The sequence below is a fragment of the Spea bombifrons genome, chromosome 4, assembly GCF_027358695.1.
Source record: "Spea bombifrons isolate aSpeBom1 chromosome 4, aSpeBom1.2.pri, whole genome shotgun sequence".
Lineage (NCBI taxonomy): Eukaryota > Metazoa > Chordata > Amphibia > Anura > Pelobatidae > Spea > Spea bombifrons.
The window spans coordinates 83,118,638-83,146,000 of NC_071090.1; the positions used below are offsets into that span (position 1 = coordinate 83,118,638).

The following is a 27,363-nucleotide window of genomic DNA, read 5'->3' on the forward strand; positions in this document are numbered from 1 at the left end:
CATTCTCATGTAATCAATTTGTAAAAATGGCAGCCTGGAAAAATTATAGATGTTTGCTCAAATAGAGAGTTTAAATGCCCCGAGGCCCCAGTGCTCTTGTGCTACTGTAAACTTTAATCATTGCTAATTTGGCTTGTTTTACTACGGTGTGTTTGATCTACATGCTTCAGTGCAGGTAGTTTTAAAACATTTTATGTAGACATTTACTGCGCTGCCCATCTGGTTAGACTGAATAGAATGGTCAGATTAAACACATTTTGTAAAATAAATTATTTTCCGCTAGTCTACGTTAAAAATTCTGTAGCGCTTCCGTATGGCACATTGATGTGTTCCCCCGCTGTTGTAACAGAAGCAATATGTTACATAGCGGAGAATATACATACATCCAAAAACTTCGGAAAAGCTGGTCAATTTTAAACAGCCAAATAAACACACAGCAACAAGTGTTGTCCAGCTTCATAACGACAAGGGCCACATAGTATTCAGAAACGTACTTTTGGAGATGGGGACACAGACAGGTATGTATAATTTTCGCATTTCACACATAATGCCCTTTAAACATTCTAATAATGTCCTGCACACAACTTGGACAGGGCTAAGTATATATAATATTGCACTCGTAATAACGGTGCATTAGTTCATGTCAGGGTAGATGCAACCAACTGCATTGCATGTATCAACCTGATCCAACAAATAAGTGCTTTAATCAAAAGGGCATGTGCCGCAAAAGAAAGCAATGGTTGTTGGGAATGAGAAGAAAGGAGTTGGAGACATATTGTTTTGTTACTCGTTTGTTTTCTTTGAGATCATAGTAATTTTAATTAAATTTATTGTTTCACGAGATTTTTAGAAGAGCCGTTTATATTTCCTGACTTTATGCTATGTGTTTACAGATACATCAGAAAACAGTAAACATCACCGACATCTGCCTGCAGTCTGTCATTTACAACATTTTTCCTCCTTATACAAGTTCAGAGAGCTAATTTCTGCTTCTGGCTATCCCTTAATTTTTTTATTTCACAGATATAGACAGTCTAATGTCCATCAACCCACCACTGCTTCCTTTGCACAACATGGCACTGGTTTGCAGTTGTATAGATTGAATTTACGTACACAGATGCGTCTGTCTGCATTTACTAAACGATGCATTTGATAAAATACATTAACCCTCTATGTGGTGCTCTTTTTTGATCATAGCAAATACATTAGGAAAGTGGAATACATATTTTGCTAAAACATATGAGAGTGCTTATTACTTTCATGATTACTGCTTCCCACCGCGGTTAGCCAAGCCAGGGGGATTTTGCAGCATTAGCAAAATAATAATAATAATAATAATTCCACACATTTAGAGGAAATGCATGTTATGAGCAATATCTGGGTGTTATGAAGTTCCTGTTTGGAATAGAGTCTGACTATGCCATCACTTATGTAAAGTGTTAAGGGGAGGTTGAAGAGGCAACGGCAGGATGCGCAATAACAAAGGGTAGGAACATAACTGAAAGCCAACAGACCATTGGGTTTAGCTACAATATGAATACATTTAAAGAGACACTCCTGCCATCGTATACATTTTAATTCATATGAAATCTACAGGGGTATTCTGTCCCCCAGCGCTGGCTCAATAAATGCTGCAGGTGGCAGTCTCTTCAGACCCTTCAAGAAGCCGCCTGTAGCAAGAATTGACAGACCACAGAGCAGTTTCTAGCTCATGTAAGTTTCTTTTTTTTTTGGTTTCTAAAGAATGCATACTAATACACTCTCTGAATACTTTAATGTGCATTCTTCTTTAGTAGGACTGTCAGACACTAAACTCACCCTTAAGAATAGTGCTAAATTCTCTCTTAGAAATTTAAACGTCATAAATTGGTAACACTAAAAATGGATGTCTCATATTACATTGTTCTGGTAAGTCATGAACATGTTCCAAGGTCTGTATATCTGGAGAACCAATAAAATACCAGGTAAGCAGGACCCTGCTCACAACAGCTTACATCAGCATTTTTGTGATAGGAAAGTTTAAATATTAGTTGCAACTAATAAAATAAAAATAGATAAAAACATAGTTTCTGTAGCCACATGGTCAAAGACCTAGGCTCAAGTTCTCGAGGTAGGCAAAAACTTTCACCCATATTTTGAAAATGACACTTTTTGTCCCACTAAAAAAATAATTGCACTTAACATGATACAGGGTTAACCAAATAGTAAAAATAACATTTCTTAGTTCCCACTCCACTTAATAAATTTATGTACACAGGGATGTAACTAGAAGCCATGGGGCCCTGGTGCACATAATTGCCCTGGGCCCCCCAACTTCAACAGCTGGTCTGTGCCATCATTACCCCTTGCCCCCCTGCCAACATACAACATATGCGAACACACTTACACAAATTACACACACTTAATCATACTCACTAACACACACTCCATCTCACCCAACTTACACGATTACACACCCATGCTCATACACAATTACACATATACAATTACATATCCACACACAAGTACACATGCATGTTCACAGTCACAGGTACATATCCATGTTCACACACACAAGTACACATGCATGCTGGAAGCCGGGAGAAGGGGTCGTAGGCACAGGCTCGGTCTCAGCTGAACCCCCTGTAGTTACGCCAATGTATGTACCTCCATGTAGCTTGCACATGAAGCCCATGTAGATGACAGTATACAGTGTTAAGGCACAAACAAGAAGCAGTTGAGTTCCATGTTTATGCTAAAAAAAAAACAAAAAAAAACTATTTAGTGGAAAAACTCCTCATCACTCCTCTATTCATTTAAAAATGAAAACAATATATTTTAAGAATTCCATGTGTCCTTGTCTTTATTTTGTTTTGTTGATTCTCCTATTGTTTTCTGTAAGGGGAATGAGGGGATATAGTACAAGGGATTGGTCTTTTTACATGCCAGCCTGCTGATTTCACAATACCACTGTTAGTTACCATGGTTGCAAGCATCCGTATTAGGCTGCCTAGTCCATGGGCTGATCACTGCCTGATTTACGAGGCTTTCCCCTAACTGAAGTCTTCTGCATTCTATTAAACACACAAGACTTCCTCTGCGAGTGAGGTCCTCCTCTGCACTGTAAAACTGTCTGTAGTTTGCCGTAATCAAGGACAGGAAGCCATTCAGTGCCACCATGTATGTGGTTGGCACTCTAGCCCTTTCTTGCCAACCACTTATCACATCACACAGTATATTTACATATATAATTTTTGTAAACTGAAAATTGTACTGAAAATTAATAAAGTGATTTTTTCTTATTTTTTTTTTGTTTTATAAAAAAGGTTACAAATGATAATTCCATGGTCAGCCATGTTCTCAAACATATATGTGTAGTATGTCAGTGTTACAGTCACAACAGGCTCCCAAATTGTGCATTGTGACTACGTATAGTGCGTTCAACTTTTTTACAGTTGAGCCAGGAAGGTGAACCTTATGATTTTGGGGTTGTTATTCCTAAAGACCAAAATAACCAGCATAAACTATATATCCCTTGAAAGTATTTCATCTGTGGATTTCAAAGACACCCTACTTACATTTCTAGGTCATTCAGTGGTTTCAACTTTTTGAAGGTTGAACCAGGAAGATGCACATCGTGATTTTAGGTGGGGAGGAAACGACACCTAAACCCCCATAAACTATGTATTCCCTGAAAAATCTCGGGTGAGGATCTCAAAGACTTTCTAGGTCAACCACTGCTGCCACAAATGCCTCCACGTTTTTGCATTTCGTGCATGTATCATTGTGAATGCTGCAAGGTCCTCCCTTTTTCTTTTTTCTTGACATGGATTTTGCTGGAGTGCCTTCCTTGGGTTTGGCTCTCCTTCCCTTGTGTTTTGGGGGAATTTTCTGTTTTAAGACCAATAAGCACGCAAATAATTAATGAAACAGCTTAGTGCAGATATATCTAAAGGTTATCTAGTTAGGGGACTGCTAGTGTATAGCGTTTTAGGTTAATATTACTTATGCAACACTTTACTTCATGAAAAAAAATATTTCTGGAAAGGTTTTGGGTACCCAGCAGTACTAAGTCATCCCTTTCTTTAACATTTAGTTACAAAGGCATTCAATCCTGCAGAGTAGGTAGAATTGCACATTGAATTTATCTCCCTAACCCTCGACCCAGACATAGAAAGGCCAACAGAACCAACGAACAACAAATAATGAACTAAATAATAGGAGGTAATCTGGAGAAACAATTATGTAGATTCACAGACTAGTGAGTTGAGGCAGCTGGCTCCATGGTAGACACAAATGCTGGGGGGGTTAATACACAATTATTTCTTAATCTGTAAACATGGTGTTATTTACTGTACAGAACTATAATATTTAAGATACCTCACCTGTGATAAAACTACAGAATACATATTTTTACCCCACCTTGTGTCTACCAGGCAGGTACCTGTATGCATCCCATTCTAAACTATAGCTAAATGTCCAAGAAAAGAAAGGAATGAGTTTGGTCATGTTATTAAAATGTCTAAACAAAGCAGGTGTAATATTTTTGAGGAGTAATCAATATAGTAGGGGGTGGGATAATCTTGCAGATTATCATGAAGTTATGTACTTGATACAATGTAAATTAAGAGCACGAATGCTTTTATAGCAATAATAGTAAATGCATTATAAGGTAACGATTATGTTCTCACGTATAGCATAATTTAGAGCTTTGTTTTACACCCCAAGACATAGCTCTCTTATTTGCCACCCCAAATGACAGCTCAGTTTGTCTAATGGCTGCATGCTGGTTAAATATAGACTGACGATATCCTATACCAACAATAACAGATTGTAGAGGCTTTAAAAGACAGCACAGTAGGAGTTTGAATGAAAGTGCAACGCACTTTTTCAGCTCTTACGTAAATTGTTAGGGATGTTTTTAGGGATTTTGTGTATGTTACTGAATTAAAGAATGTTTGTACGTCTGTGTAATTTTCTTCTGAAACATGAGCAATGAGATCTGATGGTCTAGGAAAATCATTTCATCCCTGACAACTTTCAAATCATTTTAAAAACTTCTCCGACATTGGTGCGATTGTGTCATGTCATGCGATTTTCAAGGGTTGTACAATCTCCTTTTCCTAAAAGTTACTGGGGCTGCCTCTTTGTGACTGAAAGTCTAAAACATGTTCATAGCTCCCTCTGATGACCACTGAAAACCACACAGCATTTTCCTCGTTCGTGCATTCAGCTGCTGAGTGGTTAGATCTAATTGCTTCCAAGTGAGGTCAGCAAAAGGTATTTATCGAAAAGCATTGAACAACAACAGGCTCAACACACACACAGAAAACCCCTCTTGCGTGTTGATTTATGGAAACAATTAGGATCCTGCTGGAGTTTTTCTGAGTTGAGAAATAGTTTGTCACTACAGAATCTCATGTTGCAAAGAGCAGGCAGCAGAGATGGAATACGCGTATATCCTGCTGTTATCAACAAGAACCAGTAAGTTATCTCTGCTTTTTTTAAAAAAAAACATTTTCTTACAGTGTTCTGTATGTGCAGATCCATTTACTTGTTAGACCACTTTCATACTGGAATATCATACAGTTTATGACAAATTCAAGCAAGCTAGAACTGCATGTCTGTGGCTTTTTTGTAACATATTGTAAAAACTCGCAAGCTGCTTCTGACAGCTCAGCCAGAGACGTGTGCTGCTGTCCACAAAGAATGCTTGGGAACCAGTGTCTGGTGCACACATTCCGAAAACTGCAAGCTTTTAAAATTACATATGAAGTCTTAAGCAGAATCAATTCAGCCACTTTAAATTACAAAGTTAAACTTTGACTTAGCAGTTACTGGAGTCTGAGTTTTATCATCTTCATCATGCTATATTTGTTAGCTAAGCATACAGGACCTTTCAAATTTTACATATATTAGTTCAGGATTAGATTTTATTAGGTTTTTATGCATTTTAGAAAAAAAAAACTCACTACTGCATGTACCACACTGGGCTTAAATGATTGTCACATTAAATGATTTGCACATGAGTGCATGCATGTAAGACGCTACCATTAACGTTATCATTTCTTCACAGTCCTTTTACATCTGACAGCAAGTCCAAGTAGTCCTGAATGTTACAACCGCCAGCTTTATTCAGTTCTGACATTCTGAGGAACTCTGTGAAAGCGAATCACCATTTGGACATCCAAGTTTGAATGAATACATAGCAAAAGCTAACACAATCCTAGAAGTATTTTACATCAAATTGATTTACATCAACAGGTCTTGGACCTATCAACCAAAACCCTGAGATTTAAGTTTCATTATGATGTTCATGAACACCCAGAGCACTGCACTATAATGCGCAAATGGATACTAATTTGGATCCTGCCAACCTTGCTCTACAGACCATACTTTCACATAATATTTCTGCTGGGCACTCTTTCTCTAGCTTGCAATGACATGACTCCAGAGCAAATGGCTGTAAATGTGAACTGCTCTAGCCCTGAGAGGCATACCAGAAGTTACGATTATATGGAGGGTGGGGATGTACGGATAAGGAAACTTTTTTGTCGAACACAGTGGTATCTGTGGATTGATAAGCGGGGAAACGTGAAGGGTACACAGGATGCAAACAACAGCTACAGTAAGTATTGATTTCTTGTTTCCTTATCTATACATTTGATATTGGTGTACTTGTCTGCATATGACTCTGGATATTTTTTTAACATTACATTCTACCGGGAAGCTGGGTTCATTTTGAACAAAATCAATACAACCATATTGACCAGTATTTACTTTGTCAGCTCTGTAGGCTATGATTACATATATGAAGTCACATTTAATTAACCTTTTAAAGTAATTCTCCAATAATTGCATGCTAGTCTTGTAGACATTTACCGGGACAAAATGTGGTAAGGCAACTAAGCTTAGCACACAGAAGAAGGTATAAATTGTTGAAACTAGATCAAAGGTATGAATGGATGTCTAGGTTGGACACGAGGCACGGTGCTGCGGCATGGGTAGTATGTTTAGACAGTGAGGCGGTGAGTCAAGTGCATTGCATTGTACCGCAGGTGTTTGGACTGAGACAGATGTTCTGTTTCAGATTTGTATATGATACTTACTGGTGTTACTGTGTCTTCTCAGCAAATATGTCAATTTACTTTTTACTGGCAATGATATCATAAAGTGACATGCAAACAATAGTTTTCTGTGTAAATGTAAATGTATGGCAAATTACTTCTGAATATCTCCAATAATACAAATGACAAATCTAATACACATAAGGAAGGTAAATGTATGGGGGTTTTTTTGTTTATTTTTTTACATAAAATAGTAATACTGGCAATTTCACGAGGCTGAAAAAACTGTCAGCTTGTGTAAATATTTTGCTGCAAGAAATGTGCAATACATTGCAAAGGAATGCAAAGCTAATCATCATATCATTCCATTGGGTCATGTACATAAAATATAACTGTGCCATATCAGTATATTAGTTTGTTTCTCCACAGAGGTTATGATATCTTTAATCTTTCTTTGAGATTTAAAGATAACAGTGAATGGCGTTTAGAAGTAAGAAGACATTTATTTCATAATTTGTTTGTGATTTATTAACCTACTCATGCTTTATAATTTCACCTAATGTGTCAGATTCCTATATCCCACTAATATATTTGACATACTCATCTATACTATACGTAATAGTTAACTCACATTCAGGTAAACTAACAACATATTGCAAGTGCTATGGTATGCTGATGTGGAGGATAAGACATACTTGCTTCAGACATATAAGGGTGGGGGCAGGATTCCAGAATCCCTGGTACAGGATAGCGCAACTTGATCCTCTGTTATCTGACATTTACATTTAGAAAACAGATTTCATGTATTCGGTTATTTTGCATAAAGTCTTCTTTGCCCTTAAATCTTGAATTTCAGTAATTATACCATGTCCCATTCTCTGAATTGGACCGTCCTTTCTTATTTATTATGTTGTCTGTTGCTAGCAAAACTCAATGATATACCCCCACTGCCTTAATCCCTTTTCAGAGCTTCCCTAACAGTGAACCACTGCAAGAACAGAAGGATGAGCTATTCATTTCCACTTCTTCCAATGCACAAACTTTGATACTTAAAAATGTACCTATATTCAATGTTGCTTACTTAGTTACCAAAACTCTTTGGGACTACGACTCCCAAGGCGTCAAATAACCTCATTACCCACCCAGATCACTCGGCATTGCTTTGTGTTACCTTGAGCTAAAATGCTGGCCAGTATCTAATATGTCAGAATATAAACGCAATAAACAATCCTATCTATTTCCTCAACACATCCTGCTCCCTAGGTATCATTTAACGTCTAGAGAGTTATTGCTAATGCCATTGTTAAAAGAAACGGAGACAACTCTGGTGTCTTACATCTTGTCAGGTGGGACACGTTTCATGGATGAGTGGTGCCACACATGGGTGTCATGAATCATACATAGCCTCTATGTGTTTGAACTCATCACATTCCAGCTATAGCCATTAGTGTCCACTTATGTAATAGCTCTTAAAAATGGTGGGGAATCTGGGTTGGGTTTGGTTGCTTGAGCTCCAAATGAGATTTCCCTTTGGGTGCTGTAAAAAATCTAATCATCCATCCAACCATTGTATAGCTACATTTTACATTTTGTCATAAATAAGAATTACCCATCCATGAGCTTTTAATTTTGGGAATTAATGTTTGTGTACCTTTAAAATACGAAAGTATTACCCCAGATAGTTTCATTTAAGACATTAAAAAAATGGATGAATAAAAATTGCTGTTTTATGACTGGGTGTCGCTAAACTAAAAACAACCAGCTCTGTAACTAATATCTCATTAGTTAAGCAAATTAAGGTTAAGCAAAGTCTTGTTTTGTTGCCTCGAGACATATCCCACCGATGGCATTTCAGCAACAGCCGGGTGGCTAGAGACATATCAGTTTTCTTTGTCTTCTATTCTAACCATAAATATTTAGTCAAGTAGCAAATTTACAGCTCATTAACAGCCACAAGTTCAAGGTCAGTACTGTACAGTTAAGAAAACAAAGAATAGACTATTCCTTACTGATATGAACTAAATCATGTTTTACAAAATTATTGTAATTACAAAAAAAAATCAGACTAATAAAATTAACTTTGAGTTAATGAACAACAGGATTAGCTACCAACAATATGTACTTCATATACTTAATTAGCCTCCATTTAAAAGAACAGAACCATTTATTGCCCGGGGCTCTTATCTTTACTGTTTTTTAAATGCTCGTGGCAGTTTACAAACAATGACACATCTATTTCTAATTAATTCTGTATGGCTGGGTTTGGTGCGCTTTTATAACATCTAATAGCGTGCTACTTCGGTCCCATTTATATGTTAGTTGGGAGAAAAACGGGGAAAAATACTCATTATAATTCCTAAAGTTAGCAAGTAAGGCCATAATAAATGGCTAATAAACAAAGAATAATAAACAACTAACTAAATACATAAACTTTCTTATCAATTAGTGCATCAATAATGATCTAAATAGAAAATGAATCCTCATGTTCTCTCACAATGAAAATAGAACAAAATGAATAAAACTAGCCAAGCATGGGAATTATTCATTTCTATATTAATTGTGCTATAAAAAACTACAGATGTGTTATTAATGAATGAGCGTACCTTGAGCCATAATGCTCAATGATACAAACAAAACCATTTAAGTGTAAATTAAGGGTTCATGCTTTATTAACATACCTGGGAAATTTGGTGATGACTGCTATGTAGCCTCCTACATAGCCTTTTGATCTCCTATTTCAGCACCGCTCTGGTGGAAAGACCAGTGGACCCGCATACCCTTTAATTTCCCAGGTATGTTTATTAAGCCAAACCCATTAGTCAATTAGGCTTGAACCTCAATGCCAATATGAATGCTGTGAAAAGTTATGAAGGGCTTTGGTCACCCAGTAAAAAGCATCACATATATCGGACAAGGAACAGTCTAGTTCCCCCTACAGCCACACCCAATGGTGTATTCTGGCCTGGGCTTCTAGCAGTTCCAAGGGGGTAGCAGCCTTCTGCCGCATAGTGAAAGATTGCCCTATTGGGCGCTCCCTGGCATACAACCTTTCATGGGCCAATTAGGGAGATCTGAGATCTCACAGAGATGAAATATGGAACACTGTGCCTAGCCAGAACAATCTCCACAACGATCTTAGTCTGTGATGTGTGTCTTTTAAAAGCTTGTGCCAGGGCATTACAGAACTCACGGAGCATAGAGGACGGGGGTCAGGGAGGTAATGGCCTGTACCCAGCCAAGATATGCCATTTGCCCCACCAATGAAGAATGCATATAAATGTACTTTGTAAGTACATTAATATGCATTCTTTAACCAACCAGGAAAGGAGAAGCTGCAGTGCATCACACCGTCCATGGTCAAGATTTCACCCCAATGGTGCATTCTACGCATGATCACAAGGGGGGAGTCCAGCACCAGACCTGTCTGGGGGGAGAATATAATGCATGCGAGCAGGAGCAGTGTTCAGCAGAATAAGCCTCCTTCGAGTTAAGAAACTGGGGTCTCCCCTTTCAGCAGGAGCGAGAATCACAGGTTAATGATTGGGGAGAATGGCTTTAATCAGACGGCATGTTTCTTTGCCAACATATTTTTTAAATTCCCTATAGAGGTCACATTAAGGACCTGGCAAGCTAGTGCCGATATCACTACACCCAGCTGGTAAAGGTAAGCAAGCCAGTGTTTGTGCTGTAGAACGTCTTTGCAACAGTGCTAGGGTTTACCTAAGGTCTTGTAATAGCATGTGGCAAATTTGTTAGACAAGAACGTCAGGCAGAGAACGTTAAAATTAAGCAAAACCACAGTCTGCCTTGAGAGCAATATTTTTGTAGCATTTTTGACAGGTATCAGGTTTTGTAACTGAAGTTCAAAAAAAAGAAACTAAAAGTGTGCCGCTTTCAAGGGCTAAATACGTCTTTCCAGATTGTAGGTGTATGCGTTTCAGGTATTTAACTATTAGTTATACAGTTTCACCTGCATGCGATAGCACGTATGGGTACCAGACATTGGTAAATTGATATTTAGTCTACAGAGTAAAGGGAATGGTCTGTGTTGTCATTCAGCACTTTATTTTTATATATTTTTTTTTTTTTGCCTGGGACTGACCACTGGTAATTGTATGACCGCATAGCTCTAGGCAAGACATCTCCTTGTAAATGGGGTCACTACTTTGAGGATCAAAGGGGCCAAGTGAAAATACACCCATTAATCAAAACATCAAGTCAATTGATTAAAAGCTATTGCTAGGTTTTTAAACATAGGACATGCATCTGGTTTCTGAAACACACCTGTATACCTAATAATAGCCTACTAAACAGCCAGATGTAAGCACGTTGTATACTGCAGCACAACAAAGAAATTTAGGATTGTACATTTCACAAAATATTATAGTAGAAACTCAATGCCTTCTGAAATTTTCAAGATATTTGTATTTTAGCGGTGCGACTGAAAGGGCCTTTATGATAATATCAGTGAGACTTATTGTCTTGTTTATAGTTGTTTAAATTAGTAAAGTAGGCAAAAAGTATTGTATTTTAAGAGTCCAATTTCCAGAAATGTTTCAGCCTGGAATTCACATTGTTATTTGTCTCTTTGATGGCACTAAAGATAACTCTAAAAATGAAATTATAGGTAATTAACATTTGAGGTTTTGCAGCTTTGCCTTAAATGGGCCATTTAGAAAACAGTTGGTTACAGCTTAAAGTCATTCTTTTTCGTCTTTGAACCTGGCATAAGGCATTTAATTTTACATCAAGGAACCTATCAATTTCTGCTTTGTTTAAAGCTTAGAGTAATAAAGCCAGAACGGCACAAGTAATGTACTCTAGCTGTTGCTTAAAACGAAATACAGTACTTAAGTCATGTAAGTGCAAATAACAAAGTCCTACTCTGTTAAAAACAACATTTTAAGTTTGTAAAGAATACAAATGATGGCTAAAACATATCAGCATATGCACTTCACCCCCCCCCCCCGTAATTTCAATCTTTGTTCTTCTTGCCTATTATTGCGTCCCATTTTTATTTCCTTGTTTAGTTGGTGGGGGGTGAGCAACATTGTAAATAAGTAGCATTTTTAGTTTATTTGAGGCATCATGACTGATGTTTATACTGAATGCTCTTTGAGATTAAATAAAGCTCAGCTCTACAAGGTATTTACGGTCAACACCTTACATAAGTAATATCTTGTAAGGGCACTTTTATGGACAAGTTTGTCTGCAATCCTAACAAGCAAACAAAGCAAGCATTTAGACGTCAGGTATCATATCTACAATACTTAATTTCTCTGATCAAAACAAGATGTCACACTAATAAAGGGATAGGATTTCTAGATTTCAAGACAATACATTTCTCAGAAAGCATGGTATTCATGGTTGGGTAGGGCTTTAACAAATAACCCTAGAAAGAACATTATTTACCCTTTTCTAAGTCATGAATGGAATCCTCCCACTGAAGAACAATGTGTTTTGAAATACATTAAAAATCAATGAAAGGCTATTGTAAGTAATTGAAGTGAAAATAGTAATGTCTGAAGCTGTACAAAAACATTTTGTCATTATAAAAGAAAGTCTGTTCAAGAACTTCCCATAAAAGAAAAACAAAACAACTGATGAAGGGGGTACAGTGCTTTAACGAAGAGCAGAAACTCCCACTTAAACTACATACATCATTTCAAGATGAAAAATGTATATAAAGAAATGGCTTTGAAGATATGAAGAAGAAATATTAACCTAATGTTACATGTAGACATCATTCAGGACTTGCATAACTTACCTATTTTGCTTTATAGTAAAATAATAAATATATAAAAAATATAAATATATGGACTAAAACTGGTCCCATTAGAAATGATTAACCATGTATACATCATTTTATATACACTGATCCTTGGCTAATATGTACAGACTTAAAAACACACCTGTCTGTGCCTGCTATCACATGTAACCCCATTCCTGTTTGCAAATGCACAAAACCACATTGAACACTGGGTTTACTTGGTTTGCATTTAATATAAACTTTGGATTTGTCTGTGTTATTCCATAGACTCTAATATTTATGTATGAAAGGCCAAAACGTACTGGAATCTGTTGCCCACTTCATAACAGAGATTTAGTTCTCCTAAGGCACACAGTGTGGCAACACATAATATCTCTATGAAGCATACAATGGCATCTGTAACAGCATTATTATGTATAACAAAAGGCATCGCCCTAACATTCACCAATCTAATGCTGAGAATTACACACGACAAGCAGCATTGTCAAGAAACAAGCCTATACCGTCACTGTATTACAAGTACATCACACATAACAGCGACTAAATTAACAGAGAGAAAGGCAGTGACACATACTACTTATGGTTAAAGCCTTTAAGATTTTCTGTATCTCAGATCTATAAACATTTAAGGGAAATCAGCAACATACAATTTAACTACTCTACTAAGACAACGTATTTGATGTTTAATTCACTAGAGATCTACACATTGTAGCAAACGTGACATATGAACTCAGACAATTGTATGGAGAAAGAGAAGGAGAGCTGCTCTGTGGGAGATTGGAAGGACCTCAATGGCCTGCAATGAAATCACAACAAGCACAATAAAAAAAAACAGAATAAAAATGATATTAATTTTTTGCACAGCAGCAGAAATAGATAATGCCTATAAATACACTATAAGAAATATATCCCACTCTGAAAATACACTATATAGATAAAGGTATTGGGACACCTGAGCTTTACACCAATGGGGCTTTCTTACTGCATTCCCCCCTTTGCAGCTATAGCAGCCTCCACTCTTCTGGAAAAGCTTTCCACAAGATTTTGGAGTGTTTGTGGGAATTTTTGCCCATTCATCCTGAGCATTTGTGAGGTCAGGCACTGAGGTTGGGTGAGAAGGCCTGGCTCTAAATCTCTGATCCAGTTCATCCCAAAGGTGTTTGATTGGCTTGAAGTCATGGCTCTGTGCAGGCCAGTCAAGTTCATCCATCCATGTCTTTATTAACGCTACCCTTTAGTGGAAGGGGTCAAACACTGAACAACAGCCCCAGACCATTATCCTTCCTCCACCAAAGTTTGCAGTAGGCACTATGCATTTTACTAGGTAGCTTTCTACTGGCGTCCGCCAAACCCAGATTCATCCATCAGACTTCCAGATGGTGAAGCTTGATTGATCACTCCAGAGAACACATTTCCACTGCTCCAGAGCCCAAAGGCAGTGTGCTTTAGACTACTCCAGATGACACTTAGTATTGTGCAAAGTGACCTTCAGCTTGTGTGCAGCTGCTCCGCCATGGAAACCCATTTCATAAAGCTCCTGACCCACAGCGCTTGTGTTGATGTTGCTTCTAGAGGCAGTTTGGAGCTCTGTAAGCAAGTGCAAGTCATTTTTCCACTCTTCAGCACTCAGCAGCCCTGCTCTGCATGTGGTCTACCGCATCGTGGCTGAGCTGTTGCTACTACTAGACATTTCTACATTACGATTATTGCACTTACAGAGGACAGAGGCAGATCTTGCAGGGTAAAAAATGCACAAACTTGACTTGTGGCAAAGGTTGCACCATTTGACACTGCCATGTTTAAAGTTTGTCTATGGAGATGGAATGCCTATATGTTGGATTTTATACACCTGTTAGCAATGGGTGTGGCTGAAACACCTCAATTCAATAATTAGGAGGGGTGTCCCAATACTTGTCTATATAGTGTATGTTTTTGTATGAACTTATTTGAGATAAAGGTGCATGGATCAGGAGTATAACAACGTTATATTTTTTTCTTTTATCTACTGATAATCTTGGGGACCAATAGTAGATTTATCCAAGACTTATACCAATTTAGCAAACCGACATGAGTGTGCCAGCCACTGCCTGGCTCACCAACTCAGACTCACTCAACCAAAAATGGAAGTTTTGCCCCAATTCATGAGGCAAAAGAAATATATATATTTAATATTAAAATGTACTTTTTAGACTTGCTATGCAGTTTTTTTGTGTGCAGAGGCCACAATTCTCAAAATACCTTGTGGTCAAAACTAAAAGCCTCTCTGCAACCTCACGTCCTGCAAAGCTACACAGTCCATCCCCATCCATTGTAGGGCTAGCTAGACCAGCATCCTGGGGTGTCAAAGTTATAGTACACGACAAAGCATTGAAAGCATCCAAACATGACACTTCGATAACGAAAACCCTTCTTGGTGTCTGTCTAGACAGCAGCCACAAGGAAAGTTAAGCAAGCAGTGTTCTACATTAGATGCCACTCTTGCACTGAAATTGCAATTGCGACATTAACCCTCCCAATTAACCTCATCTCCTCTGTTGCTTGTCTTATAAGAAAATGCAGAGACTTTGTTCTATACTTATGTTGGTTTGTGCTGTTTTAATTAAAAAAGGAAGGATTTGTTAAAAAGGCATATAATTAGAGTGCTGTATTCTTAGAAGCAATGCTAAACTATTTGCACATGTGATAAAAAAGAATGAAAAATAACGACTCATTGTTTGGCAAGAAAAATCTAAGACCACCTTAGACTGTCTGACCTGGAGGCGTTCATAATTAGCTCTTTTCGTCTCAAAACATCTGTAAGTACAAATCACTATGAACACAAGCCTGTAATTAACAACTTAGTTTCTTTAACATCCCTTTTGTCCTCCTTCACATCTAGGCTACATCTACAGTGTTACAGACTTCCATTCAGTGTCCACTTAAATTCATACATCATGGTAAAAGAACATGTAAACTGCGCATTGAATCCCACAACACTAGGCTACAATTAAATACATTGAATCTAGATGGGAGGATGATGAAGCACATGTGTCCTATCACACTACATTACCATAACCATAAAGTACTTCTGCTCTTCTAAATAATTACATGGATTTATACATGGAATCAAACCTTCAACTAGAGTGATGTTGCTACCTAATAATATAATCATATTATCTCCCCCCATCTACCATGATGATCTCATAATGCCGACACATCACATGGAAAAATGTTAACTGTCACATTAAGAAGCTGCTGCTTATTATCTGGTCTCAGGCTATAGAGGGCATATAATCTGCCGACAGCCAACCCTCTCTGGGGCTGGACACACAGACTTGATTGTTAGCTAAAAGGTGTAAGGACAAATGTGTCAATAAAGAGAAGTTAATGTTTGGGTATGATTACCTGCCTGTGTCTGATTGTGGTCTCCATCTTTAAAAACTGATCAGCCTCAGCAGAAACAGAAAAAGCAATCCCTGTTAGTCCACGACTATGAAGAGTTGTAAAGAACTTGACAATACAACTGCTAGCAGGACTTTATGCCCTTCTGTCACAGTGTCAAACTACAATAATATTATAATAGAATAAGTAATTTAAAACAACCATGGCAAAGACAATGAGTAAATATTAGAATTCAGGTACAGGTACACAGCTTTTAAATAAAATGATTCCCCAGTAAACATGAAAGAGACTGATAAGCTATCACAACTGCACATGTGGTACTTCACATGAAATGTAGTGCTGAGAAATAATTTCTGTTAATACTCAACACAACAAGACTACAAGAGAAGCAATGTATAATCACATATGTCACCCGCATGTCACATTTGTAACAAATAGAAACATGAAATTAAAGGAAATTTGCAATACGCTGCAAAAATAGTGAAGATTTATATAAAAGTGTAAACATTTTAAGCGTGTGTTTCTCTTAGATAACTAGAAAGATGGATGTTTCTGCCAACTCCTATAATCCTATTATAGGCCAAAGCCAACTCATTTGGGCAATACCCGATGCTCCAGACTGATGGGCTCCTTTAATGAACCAGTGATATCAGGAAGAATTCAAGAGTTACTGTAAAGTACCTCACAATAAAATGCTATTTGTCAGAGTAGTGAGGCAAATGGGACTATTCCTTTCGACCATTCTCTCAAATAAGGATGTCTGATGTCACTTAAAAGCAGAACCATATTTACAACTAGGGTCCTGAGCAACGCAATGGTGTATTTCAACAAAGTGTTGTATGGTGTAATTACCACCATTTGGGGAGGAAGGTAACAGTAAAATAATTGCTTTCACAAGTAACACACTGTTCGTAAAGAACTGGCTGGGTAGAAACTATGTGGCTCAAAATACCAGAAAGTCATCTTGGTTCCATCCTTCCTTGTTTTGGGTTGGTACAGTACATCAGTTTTTTTTTTACTTGTGGTTACCAGACTCTGGTGCAGAGGAATATAATTTGTGGCAAGGATATAAGGTCATGGTAACACACACAGTAGGGTCTGCAGCTGCAATCAAAGGCAGCAGCTTGGTGATGGTTCTCAGCAAACAGATGCTCAAATGTTTTAGTCGGTCTAGGTCGACATTTCTTACATGCTTGGTACTTAGCTAAATACTGTGTATGTAAGTGCTGGTATAAAAGGAACAATGCTGTTCTCACTATCCCCTATTCTAACAGCGCTACAGAGTCTGCTGGCGCTATATAACTAACTGAACTCTTCATCCTGAGAGTGTGAGAGTATATGGGTTTTAGCAGCCCCAGGCTACAAAACATAAGATTATCATGGTTCATTTCATGACACAGCTGGAACATAAAATGAGCTGATCGGCATTCAGAAAATTATAGGGGATGCAGCACGTAAAAGATAGTCTGAGCTGTAGTTATATTTATGAACGTATGGATCTGATTTAAGCAATCATACAAGCAACAGTATTAATGCAAACCCCATATTTAACCCAGCATAATTGCTGTCAGACATGCACATTTTATGTAGAAGGCCCCTTGCAGCAATTTTTCCCAGGTCTTCTATTGACACGGAATCTCTAGTTTATTCATCACATAATACATGCCAAAAACTGACTGTAAATGGTAATTCTTTATAAGATGTATCTTGCTGCATTCATGAAACTTGAGATAAGAAAGAGAAAATACTTGCATGATACTTTGTGTGCACCATTCCTTGCTACACCACAGAAAACAGACAATTACTAAATTGCTTGTGGAATTACCATTTCAATTATTACCCCGTATGTATTAAGCACCAACAAATTATCCAGCACTGTACAATTTAAATAGGCTGATTAACACATACATAACAGACAAATGCTGTTCCATTCATGCTCATGATGATTCATGGGAGGAAGCTTGAGCTACAGTATAAAGGCGTGCTGTACATTTGTAGACTAAGGAGATGGCTCACACCCTTTTCATTGTGCAGATTGTATGGAAAGACGAGGATTTTTCCTGATGCTGTTTTTGTCACTTAAATGGTTTTCCTCTCATTTTGCTGTTATTTCTCATCCTTTGTTCTTCTCTTCCCTTCTTTTTCTCTTCTCTTCATACTTTCTCTCCTTATTTTTATTCACCCGGTTTCTATTTCCTCTCTAGTTTTTTTCTAATTCTTTGCTCTCCTTTCATTTTCACTCCTGTTTTTTTTACCCTTTCTATTTTATCTCTCATTTCTCTTGTCCTTTTGTACTTTTTCTCTCTACTAATCAAATATTTAGCTTTCACCTGTAAAACCACACCCAGTAAAACCCCAGGTTCTTCCTCTCAAAGAGTGTCCAGGAAATAGCTCTGAAAAAGGTGGCAACCCAAGTCCAAGATAGTGTACCTAAAAACATTCACTACATGCCAGTTCAACAGTCATCTAAATCCCTCTGGGGCTTTGGGATTTTGTACTTTAAGGGTACCCCTGATGATGTCATTACATTCTCCTACACATTTTCTTCCAAATGGCTCTCTTAGTTTTAAGAACTGCTTCTGGCATGTAATAAGTGATCCACTAGTGCGTTTCATACATTGATCAGCCATAACATTACGACCACCTGCCTAATGTTGTGTAGGTCCCCCTTAATGCCGCCTAAACAGCCCTGACCCTTCGAGGCATGGACTCCACTAGACCTTTGAAGGTGTACTGTGGTATTTGACACCAAGATGGTTACAACAGATCCTTTAAGTCCTGTAAGTTGCGAGGTGGGGCCTCAATGGATTCATCCTGGTGTCATGTGTACTCCAGGTAAGCGACGCACACGCACCCAGCCATCCACGTGATGTAAAGAAAACATGATTCATCAGACCAGGCCACCAATATACATTGCTCCATGGTCCAGTTCTTATGCTCACATGCCCATTGTAGGGGTCAGCATGTACACCCTGACTGGGCCGCATACAAATTACGATGCACTGTATGTTCTGACGCCTGTTTATCAGAATTGGCATTGCCTTTTTCAGAAATTTGAGCTACAGTAGCTCGTCTATTGGATTTGACCACACGGCCAGCCTTTTCCCCCTACATGCATCAATGGCCGGATTGTCCCTTTAATTATTGGTCATCTTTCACTTGATGAAATTGGTTTGGTCAAATCCTCTTCTAGTTGCTTCCTCTGAAACCAGAGGCATAAGCAGGAAGAATACTTCCTGCACGTGGCCAATTGCTGTCCCATTGAAATCAATAGAAGCTCCTGCTGGAATCAATGTAAGTAGAAGCAGTCAATCACATATGTGCTAGCAAGACATTGGGTTTCAGATGGGATACATGTGATGGGCTGCTATTCCCACTTACTAGAATGGGAGTATGAGAATTTTGAAGCTCACAGAAAATTATTTATATTATTCAATTTGCCAAGTGAAGACAATAAAAACTATTCTTTTCAATAGTTAAGCCATGAGACAAAATTTGATGTACCATAAAATTTTAACCCATTTTAAAACAATGCATTTTGAGCCTGTACATGTATGGGCTTTGTCACTAAGGGGTTAAATTTGCATACATTTTCATAATACTTGGCTTTGAAATGAACCAATGTTTACAACTATGTAGTATATGTTATTTATGTATTGAATTAACCTAACATAATTGAAGAAGACACGCAATGATTCAATTTCCATGAAGCAGTTTTGGTTATCTTCATGTACATAAATCACTCCGAACCCTATCAGTCTTTGGGTGCCCAGAGAGGTCAAACAGATGCTTTATCTTTCTAAAGTAACGGTACACAGTGGTCTGCTTTACATCATTTACACTTTCTAAGATTTCTGCTTTTTTTTGTAAGTGATATTGGTAGCTTTTTTAAACATTTTCCCGCAGAAAGTCCCATTCACTATTCCATGAAGACACTTACCATATGAAAGTTTCAGTCAACTTACCCCTACGCATGTCAACATTGATAAATTGTGTAGTTCATGTTTAAAACTGTTTTGCTGTAAAAATATATTCTGTAATTTTAAAGTAGTGTACCACAACAAATATAAAGGAAACATCCAAAATAGCATTTTTTTATAACCCCTTCTAATTCTTACATCTTAACCATTGTTTTATTTTTCACATGCATATTAAAAGATATTTTACCTTTCCTATCAGGTTTTAAATAATTTCTTTAGAATCAATATATGTTGCAAGAAGGCACAGAACAAAATACACTATATACAAAAATCAAAAAATATATGTCTCCTCAACCAGCTATCTATAAATCAAAATATAGGATTTGCACGCCAATACTACACATTAATCATGCAAAATACAAAGAAGAAATAGTAATTATGACATACAGTAAAACAAGGCTCAATAAACCTTGGTGCGTAGGGTTTTGTGGGACATGGGGGATCAGAGATACCATTGCAAATCCGGCACCCTACGTTTTCCTGCAGAGGCACGGCAAAGAGGGTGCTGTGAGGCACCCAGCAATGTCACATAACGTGACGCAGTAAATGTATGTGTATACAAGTAGTTTCAGCGAGGGGGTAATTTGTATAGTGCTGGGGTCAGTGTGTGAGTGTGTATTCATACTGCTATGTCAGGGTCGGTGTGTATGTGTATATTTATGTGTATATATACATATATATATACATATATATATATATATATATATATATTGCTGGAGTTTGTGCGTGTGTATATGGTGTTGGAGTCAGCATATAGTGTGTGTATTAGTGTATGGTGTTAGCATGTGTGTACAGGAGTTTAGAGTGTAAGGGTGTGTGTTACTGTAACATTGTAGCGTGTGTAACATTGTATGACTCTTTATGGTGTAAAAGGACCCCTTGTCATAGAGGAGTTAACTGCAGTACTGTACAAAGTTGTGCAGCACTAAAGGTGTGTTGTATTGCCCCAATAAACATCTTTTAACTGCAGACCAGGGGGTAATATGTGAAAATAAAAACATGACTGGTGAAAATAAAGTTGGCTCCTAAACTTTTTGGCTAGATCCAATCCAAATTCATTAACCCCTGTAGTAAAAATCAGTTCCTTGAGGGAGGGGTTTCAAAAATAGTGCCCTTGTAGCAGGAATAACACCTGAGGACGGGAGGGGGAGTGACAAAAGTCCAAAGGCTGTGGGGATCGGGAGAGTGAGGACTGGGGATTAATCATCTTACTTAAGACTGTCAGTGATGGAGTAGTCTCTTAGTAAGCTGAGGATCAGCCTGAGGCAGTCTTGGACAGTGACCTGGCGGTTCCTGGCAAACCCCAAAAGGTCCTTAATACAACAGAATAGGCACCAAGATTCTTCTATGCGAGTTCCCGGAAAAAGTGCGTGCAAAACCTCAAAGCAACAATCTACAAAAGAAAATTGCAAAATGCAATTGCCCAGTGTCAGATCCACCCAATGTCAATTGTGTGCTGTAACACATTACAATGTCACTCGATTAAAGCATAATATAGGTATAAAGATCTATTTTTTATTTAAAATTGTTTCTTTACCATAACATAATAGTGAAGATACCTTTTTCAGTTGACAATAGGATTGCAGTACATGGGGAATAGGAGAAAATGTGCATGAAGTGAATTTGGCTGTGCCTTTAGTGGAGCCCCTTGTGATGTCAGAGCCCTAAAGAAATTAAAACTGGAACATTAAATAAAACTGTAATAACAAAACATGATCGATGGCTCGCCATAGCGGATTCAATTACAGCTTTATATTGCGTGTGACAGTTTCCCTTTAAAAGGTGAAATTCCATTCAGCCTAATATTACCTCCGCTATCTAGTGTATTAAGCAAATAAACGTTTGCAGACTTATTTTATTTATTTTTCTGAAGGTTAAAATTAAAACCTTCACAGGAACATTTAAGTATTTAGATTTCCATGGCAACAAGCGATCAGTGATTGTTTTTTTGCGTCACGTAACAAATAAGCATGCCCTAAAAAACCTGAAAAAAGCAATATTTACATAATTAACAGTATATTTTAATGAATGCTTTGGGAATTTAACAGCACTATGAAGGTTTCAAATATTAAATGTAGTTACAAATGCAACAAAGTAATCAAAAACAGTATTTTTAAGGCAACATTCCAAAGTCTCTTTCAGTTTTAGTCCCTGGCCAAAATTCAAAAGTAAGTTTGGTCTCATAAAATTTAAAAATCTATTTTATTTTCTTAAGGTGTTATGGAAATCAGAACAGTGTCTGTTGGGATTGTGGCAATCAAGGGAGTACAAAGTGAATATTTTCTAGCCATGAATAAGTCTGGAAAGGTCTATGGAAAGGTAAGTTATATTTGCAATTATGGCATTTTATTGATGCACACATATTATATTCATAACATAACTATATTGATATTGTATTGTCTTACAACTTACATAAATTAATTAAAATGATATTTGAAACTAGGAGAAGCAAATATATTTTACATACCGTATTTGCTCGATTATAAAACGACGTTTTTTTCAGAGGAAATGCTCTGAAAAATAACCCTCGTCTTATAATCAGGGTCGTCTTATAATCAGACCTCAAATGAGATCCTCCTGTCTCCCCCCCACCCGCCAACTTACCGGTGCTTCTGACTCCCGGTGTGTTGTCCAGGCAGCGTGTAGACGCTGCAGCCGGAAGGAGGTGCGGTTAGCAGCAGGGGTTGTCTGCGTCCATCGTGCAGACCTTCCCCGGCTGTCAGAGATCAGAGTTCCCCTCACCGGGGAATTCTCTCTGACAGCCGGGGAGACAGCCCGGCTGTCAGAGATCAGAGTTCCCCTCACCGGGGAATTCTCTCTGATGGACGCAGACAACCCCGGCTGCAGCGGAAGTTGCCTACGCGAATCGCGTAGACGTCTACACGCTGCCCGGACAACACACCGGGAGTCAGAAGCACCGGTAAGTTTTTTTGGGGGGGTGTTAAATGGGGGGCATAAGGCAGAGTGCTCTATGATATGCCTTTTAACCCCCTTAATGCCACTCTGCCTCCAGAAATGCCTTTTAACCCTCTATACGCCACTCTGCCTCCTGAAATGCCTTATACCTCCCTATATGCCACTGTGCCCCATAATATGCCTTTTAACCCCCTAAATGCCAGAGTGGCATATAGGGGTGTAAGGCATTTCTGGAGGCAGAGTGGCACATAGGGGGTCAAAAGGCATATCATGCATGGGGCACAGTGGCATTCAGAGGGTTAAAAGGCATATCATGGGGCACAGTGGCATTTATGGGGCAGAGTGACAAGCCTGGGGGCAGATGTGCATAACTGGGGGGGCAGGTTGGAAAATAAAAGGCATTAAAAACAAAATATTTTTCTCAATCATAGCTTTTATTAAAAAAAATAGTTTACATGAATTACACGAATTAACATCTTATATTCAGGCTTTTTCTTTTTTTCCTAAATTAATATTCAGATTTTGGGTCGTCTTATAATCGAGCAAATACGGTAATATGTAAACAGGGGATGTTGCCGAAAATAAATTTGGTCATTGTTTAGTGGTGGTACTTTATTTACACAAATAATAATTAGGTTTTAATAATGGGCTGCTTATCCTGAGCAAAATGATGTATAATTTGTGGGGGTATGTAATATATGGAAGAGGGGAATCACAATAACAAACAGTATGGTAAAAATGACAATTTTCTTGTCATATTTATGTCTACTTTTTATTTTCACCTGACAGAAATCCTGCAACGAAGACTGCAACTTCAAGGAGCTAATTCAAGAGAATCGTTACAACACCTATGCATCAGCAAAGTGGACACATAATGGAAGAGAGATGTTTGTTGCTTTAAACAGCAAAGGGTCTCCTTTAAAAGGGAAAAAGTCCAAGAAAGAACAGAAAGCCTCACATTTTCTTCCAGTGCCAACCTCCTAAAAATGTACACAGTCTACAACTAAACAGTTCCAGCACAAATAATTTTTTATTTTAATAATATTATAAATAATAATAATAATTATAAAACATATAAAGGACACAAAAAGCTGGATCTACTACTGAAAAGCCAAACAAGCTGGACTTGCGCATTTATGTGGATTTATAAAGACTGCTCCCAGAAAAAAAATGACAAAAAAATGTAAAAATTAGCCCAGACAAGATATTGTTGAATGCAAGTTGTAAAAATTCTGAACTGTTGTACAAACATATGTTAGTAATACTCATAGAGTATTATTTTTTTTTTGTTAAATTATCTAACCCCAAAGAAGGAGGATTGACTTGATTATCTGATGATTTTAATTGTAAAATAAATAAATCTGCTTATTAAGTATGGCTGCTATAAAAAAAAATGTCCTTTATTGTTAAGGAGCAGATAATAGTGTTGTGTAAAATATGTCAGATTTGTGGGCTGCTGGAATGATGTCAGATTTTCAAGTCAATTCTGCATCTAGACATTGAGCAGTGCATTATAAAAAAAAACCCTATTGAAAAACTGTATGCACACTATTATATAAAATATAGAAAATATTTTATTTTTGTAATTTTTGTGACTATGGCATTCAAATAAAAAATTATTTTTGGAATGAGGCTACAACATCACTTACTATTGTAACCTCATTCTTAAGAATGCCTAATGCTGCTCATATTTTAAGGCAACAGTACTACCAATACATTACTCACTTGTCCATGTGCAGTTTGGTCAACATATGAGAACAAATTCTCGCAATATTGACTTTTAATAAAAGCATTTCATATATATAAAATGTGTTCCTGTTAAACAATACAGATGTTTATGAGAATGCCTGTGTGCAGCTATTTTGTTAAGGTCTTAAAGTCTTACCCCAGTACTGAGGCATATTCTTCTTACAATAATGTAAGACATGCTGTCGAATTGTAAAGGGAAACAGAAACTCCGATAGTTTTCTTTTTTTTTCTCTCTCTCATTCAGTGAAAGACCGTGGTGTTTGATCACTGAAGCTGGAGTTTGCAGGCGAGTTGAACATTTCAACAAATCTATTTACATTGTTCAGGTCCAACCCCAGTAGGTTGGTACTGCAGTAAGGGATGAGTTGCCCCTTAGCTGCTAAGGTGACCTTCAAGAAATCTTCCCTCATTAAGTAGATACTATGCAGGGCTAGCTAAGCACTTCTTGCAGGAGAAGCTCAATCTACTTGGCCCTTTATAGTACCATTGTGAACTCAGCAAATCGCCTCCATGGGTATTTTGAAGATATAGAAGGACTGAGAAGTGGGCAAGGGTCACTTCTCATTCAATAGCAGTAACAAAATTCCCCATCTAGATGACACTGCCAGCCTCATAAATTATCAAAATAAAATTGTCATCCAGCCTATTAACGCGGGACATAACCCACAAAATATATGTTGCCACATCTTAACACTAGCTAGAAACTTGCTTATGAGTAATGAAACATTTCCTATACAATTTTTTTTTAAGCAGTAGAGTCCCAAAAGTGCCCAAGTAGGAAGTATACATTTTTTACAATAAAAAGTACTCAAAAGCTGAAAAGTTTGTAGAACTGCATCTCAGACTGTTGGAATACCTACAACCGAAGCTGCACGTACATAAATTAAGAGGTCTGAACAAACATCCAAAGGAAAGCTGCAAAAAAGGAACCCAATCAGAATCTCCCTGCAGTACTAATTCTTAAGAAAGAGTAAAACTTAGATAAATGGTATTTGGAAACATGTATATAAGCATTAGGGATAAAATGTACTTCATCTCACGAACGTATCATTTATTTCGATCTATATGTAATATAACCTATACTTTGTATAATTCCTCTTAGGGCATATGGCATCAAATATTGTTTTTAAACAATTATCCATGCTTTTCTTCTGGTTTATAGCATTAAACTATATTTTAGTAGTACATGAACTTTATTGTTTTAAGTTATTTAAGTTGATATTTATAAAAAAAGGAACTTATTAAGCTATGTCTGTTTCATATGCTTTTAATTCTAGAAAAATAACAAAACGATTTTGGCACAGCTGTCTTTCTTCCCCCTGTGACGAGACACCACGTCTAGTACACAACACCGCTGCCAGCATACACTGGATGGCAGACAAAAAATGAACGCCTGCGGCAACTGTAACAATGGACGTCTCACAGGGAACAATAGAAATATGCAAAATATCATGTACCCTATATTATTCTCAATCAAAGGAATAAAAAGAATGTCTCTTCCAACATCAAAATAAAAATACATAGCTTTGATTTCTGCATTAAACGTTGAGGCTCTCACACAATGACAAAAATAATCATCTAAAAATCTGCTGCATTCTACACAATAATTTGCTATAGTCCTTTAGGTCTTTTTTTTACCATGTCTTGCACTAATAAAGAAAATAAAACAAAAAGAGTTTAATAGGATATTAAATCACTATACAGTTCTCAATTAAAAGGGAATCCAGGAAACAGGCTTTTTGGAGGTTAGTGAACCGTGTGGAGAATCCTGATATGATCTATATAAATATTTTTATTGAACTTATTATTATTTATTGTTTTATATAGCTCCGTCAGATTCTGTACAAAGGGTAGACAGGGCATAAATAGTATATAACATAACAAGATGATACAGAGAAACAGTTGAGGAGGGCAGTGCTCAAATGAGCTTACAATCTAGGGCTTCTGTAAAAATATTATTTCATGAATTTCAATATTATCTGCTTTTCCAAGGCTTAACTACCTCTCCTGCTGTTTTCTCTAACAATGTCTTCTACATTTTGAGCAGATAGTCTAAGATGCACTTTTTAGCTATATTTCATTCTGCACCTTACCCTGCCTTTCATTATTAACATACTTAGTTCTATTCACCCTTTTCACCTGATTTTGCTCTGTAAGATCATCCGAATTTTTTCTTATTCAACCAGAATCTATCTAGCATGAAGAAAAATGTCTCATTTGATCTTTGAACTCAATATGTGTAAATCCTTTCAGTTCATTTTGTATCACACCCATCTATCATACCCATCTATCAATCCACACTCATAATTCAAGAGCAGTCAATGTGTGTGACCCACAGGTGGGTGTTCTCCCATTACTAAAAAGTCATGTCCAGCAAGTCCATAAAGACACATATGTCCTTGTTGTGGCTTTTACTTCTTTATGTTGATGCACTTTATTGACCAACTAAATAAACTTCCAGCTTAAAATGAGAAAACTTTCATTATTTGCCTGTCCACTGTATATCGGGTGTGCCTTATTG

The 27,363-nt window shown here is 37.4% G+C and overlaps 2 protein-coding genes across 2 annotated transcripts in view; one reads left to right on the top strand and one right to left on the bottom strand.

Annotated features, from left to right (window-relative positions):
* Positions 1-27,363, bottom strand: part of FAM227B (family with sequence similarity 227 member B) — a 67,691-nt gene that overhangs the window by 26,955 nt on the left and 13,373 nt on the right. The gene's annotated exons all lie outside the window — the stretch shown is intronic.
* Positions 5,238-24,901, top strand: FGF7 (fibroblast growth factor 7). The gene is made up of 4 exons (XM_053465154.1): positions 5,238-5,463; positions 6,056-6,607; positions 22,393-22,496; positions 23,883-24,901. The coding sequence occupies exons 2-4, from the start codon at positions 6,322-6,324 to the stop codon at positions 24,075-24,077; spliced, it is 585 nt and encodes a 194-aa protein (XP_053321129.1). The 5' UTR covers positions 5,238-5,463; positions 6,056-6,321; the 3' UTR covers positions 24,078-24,901.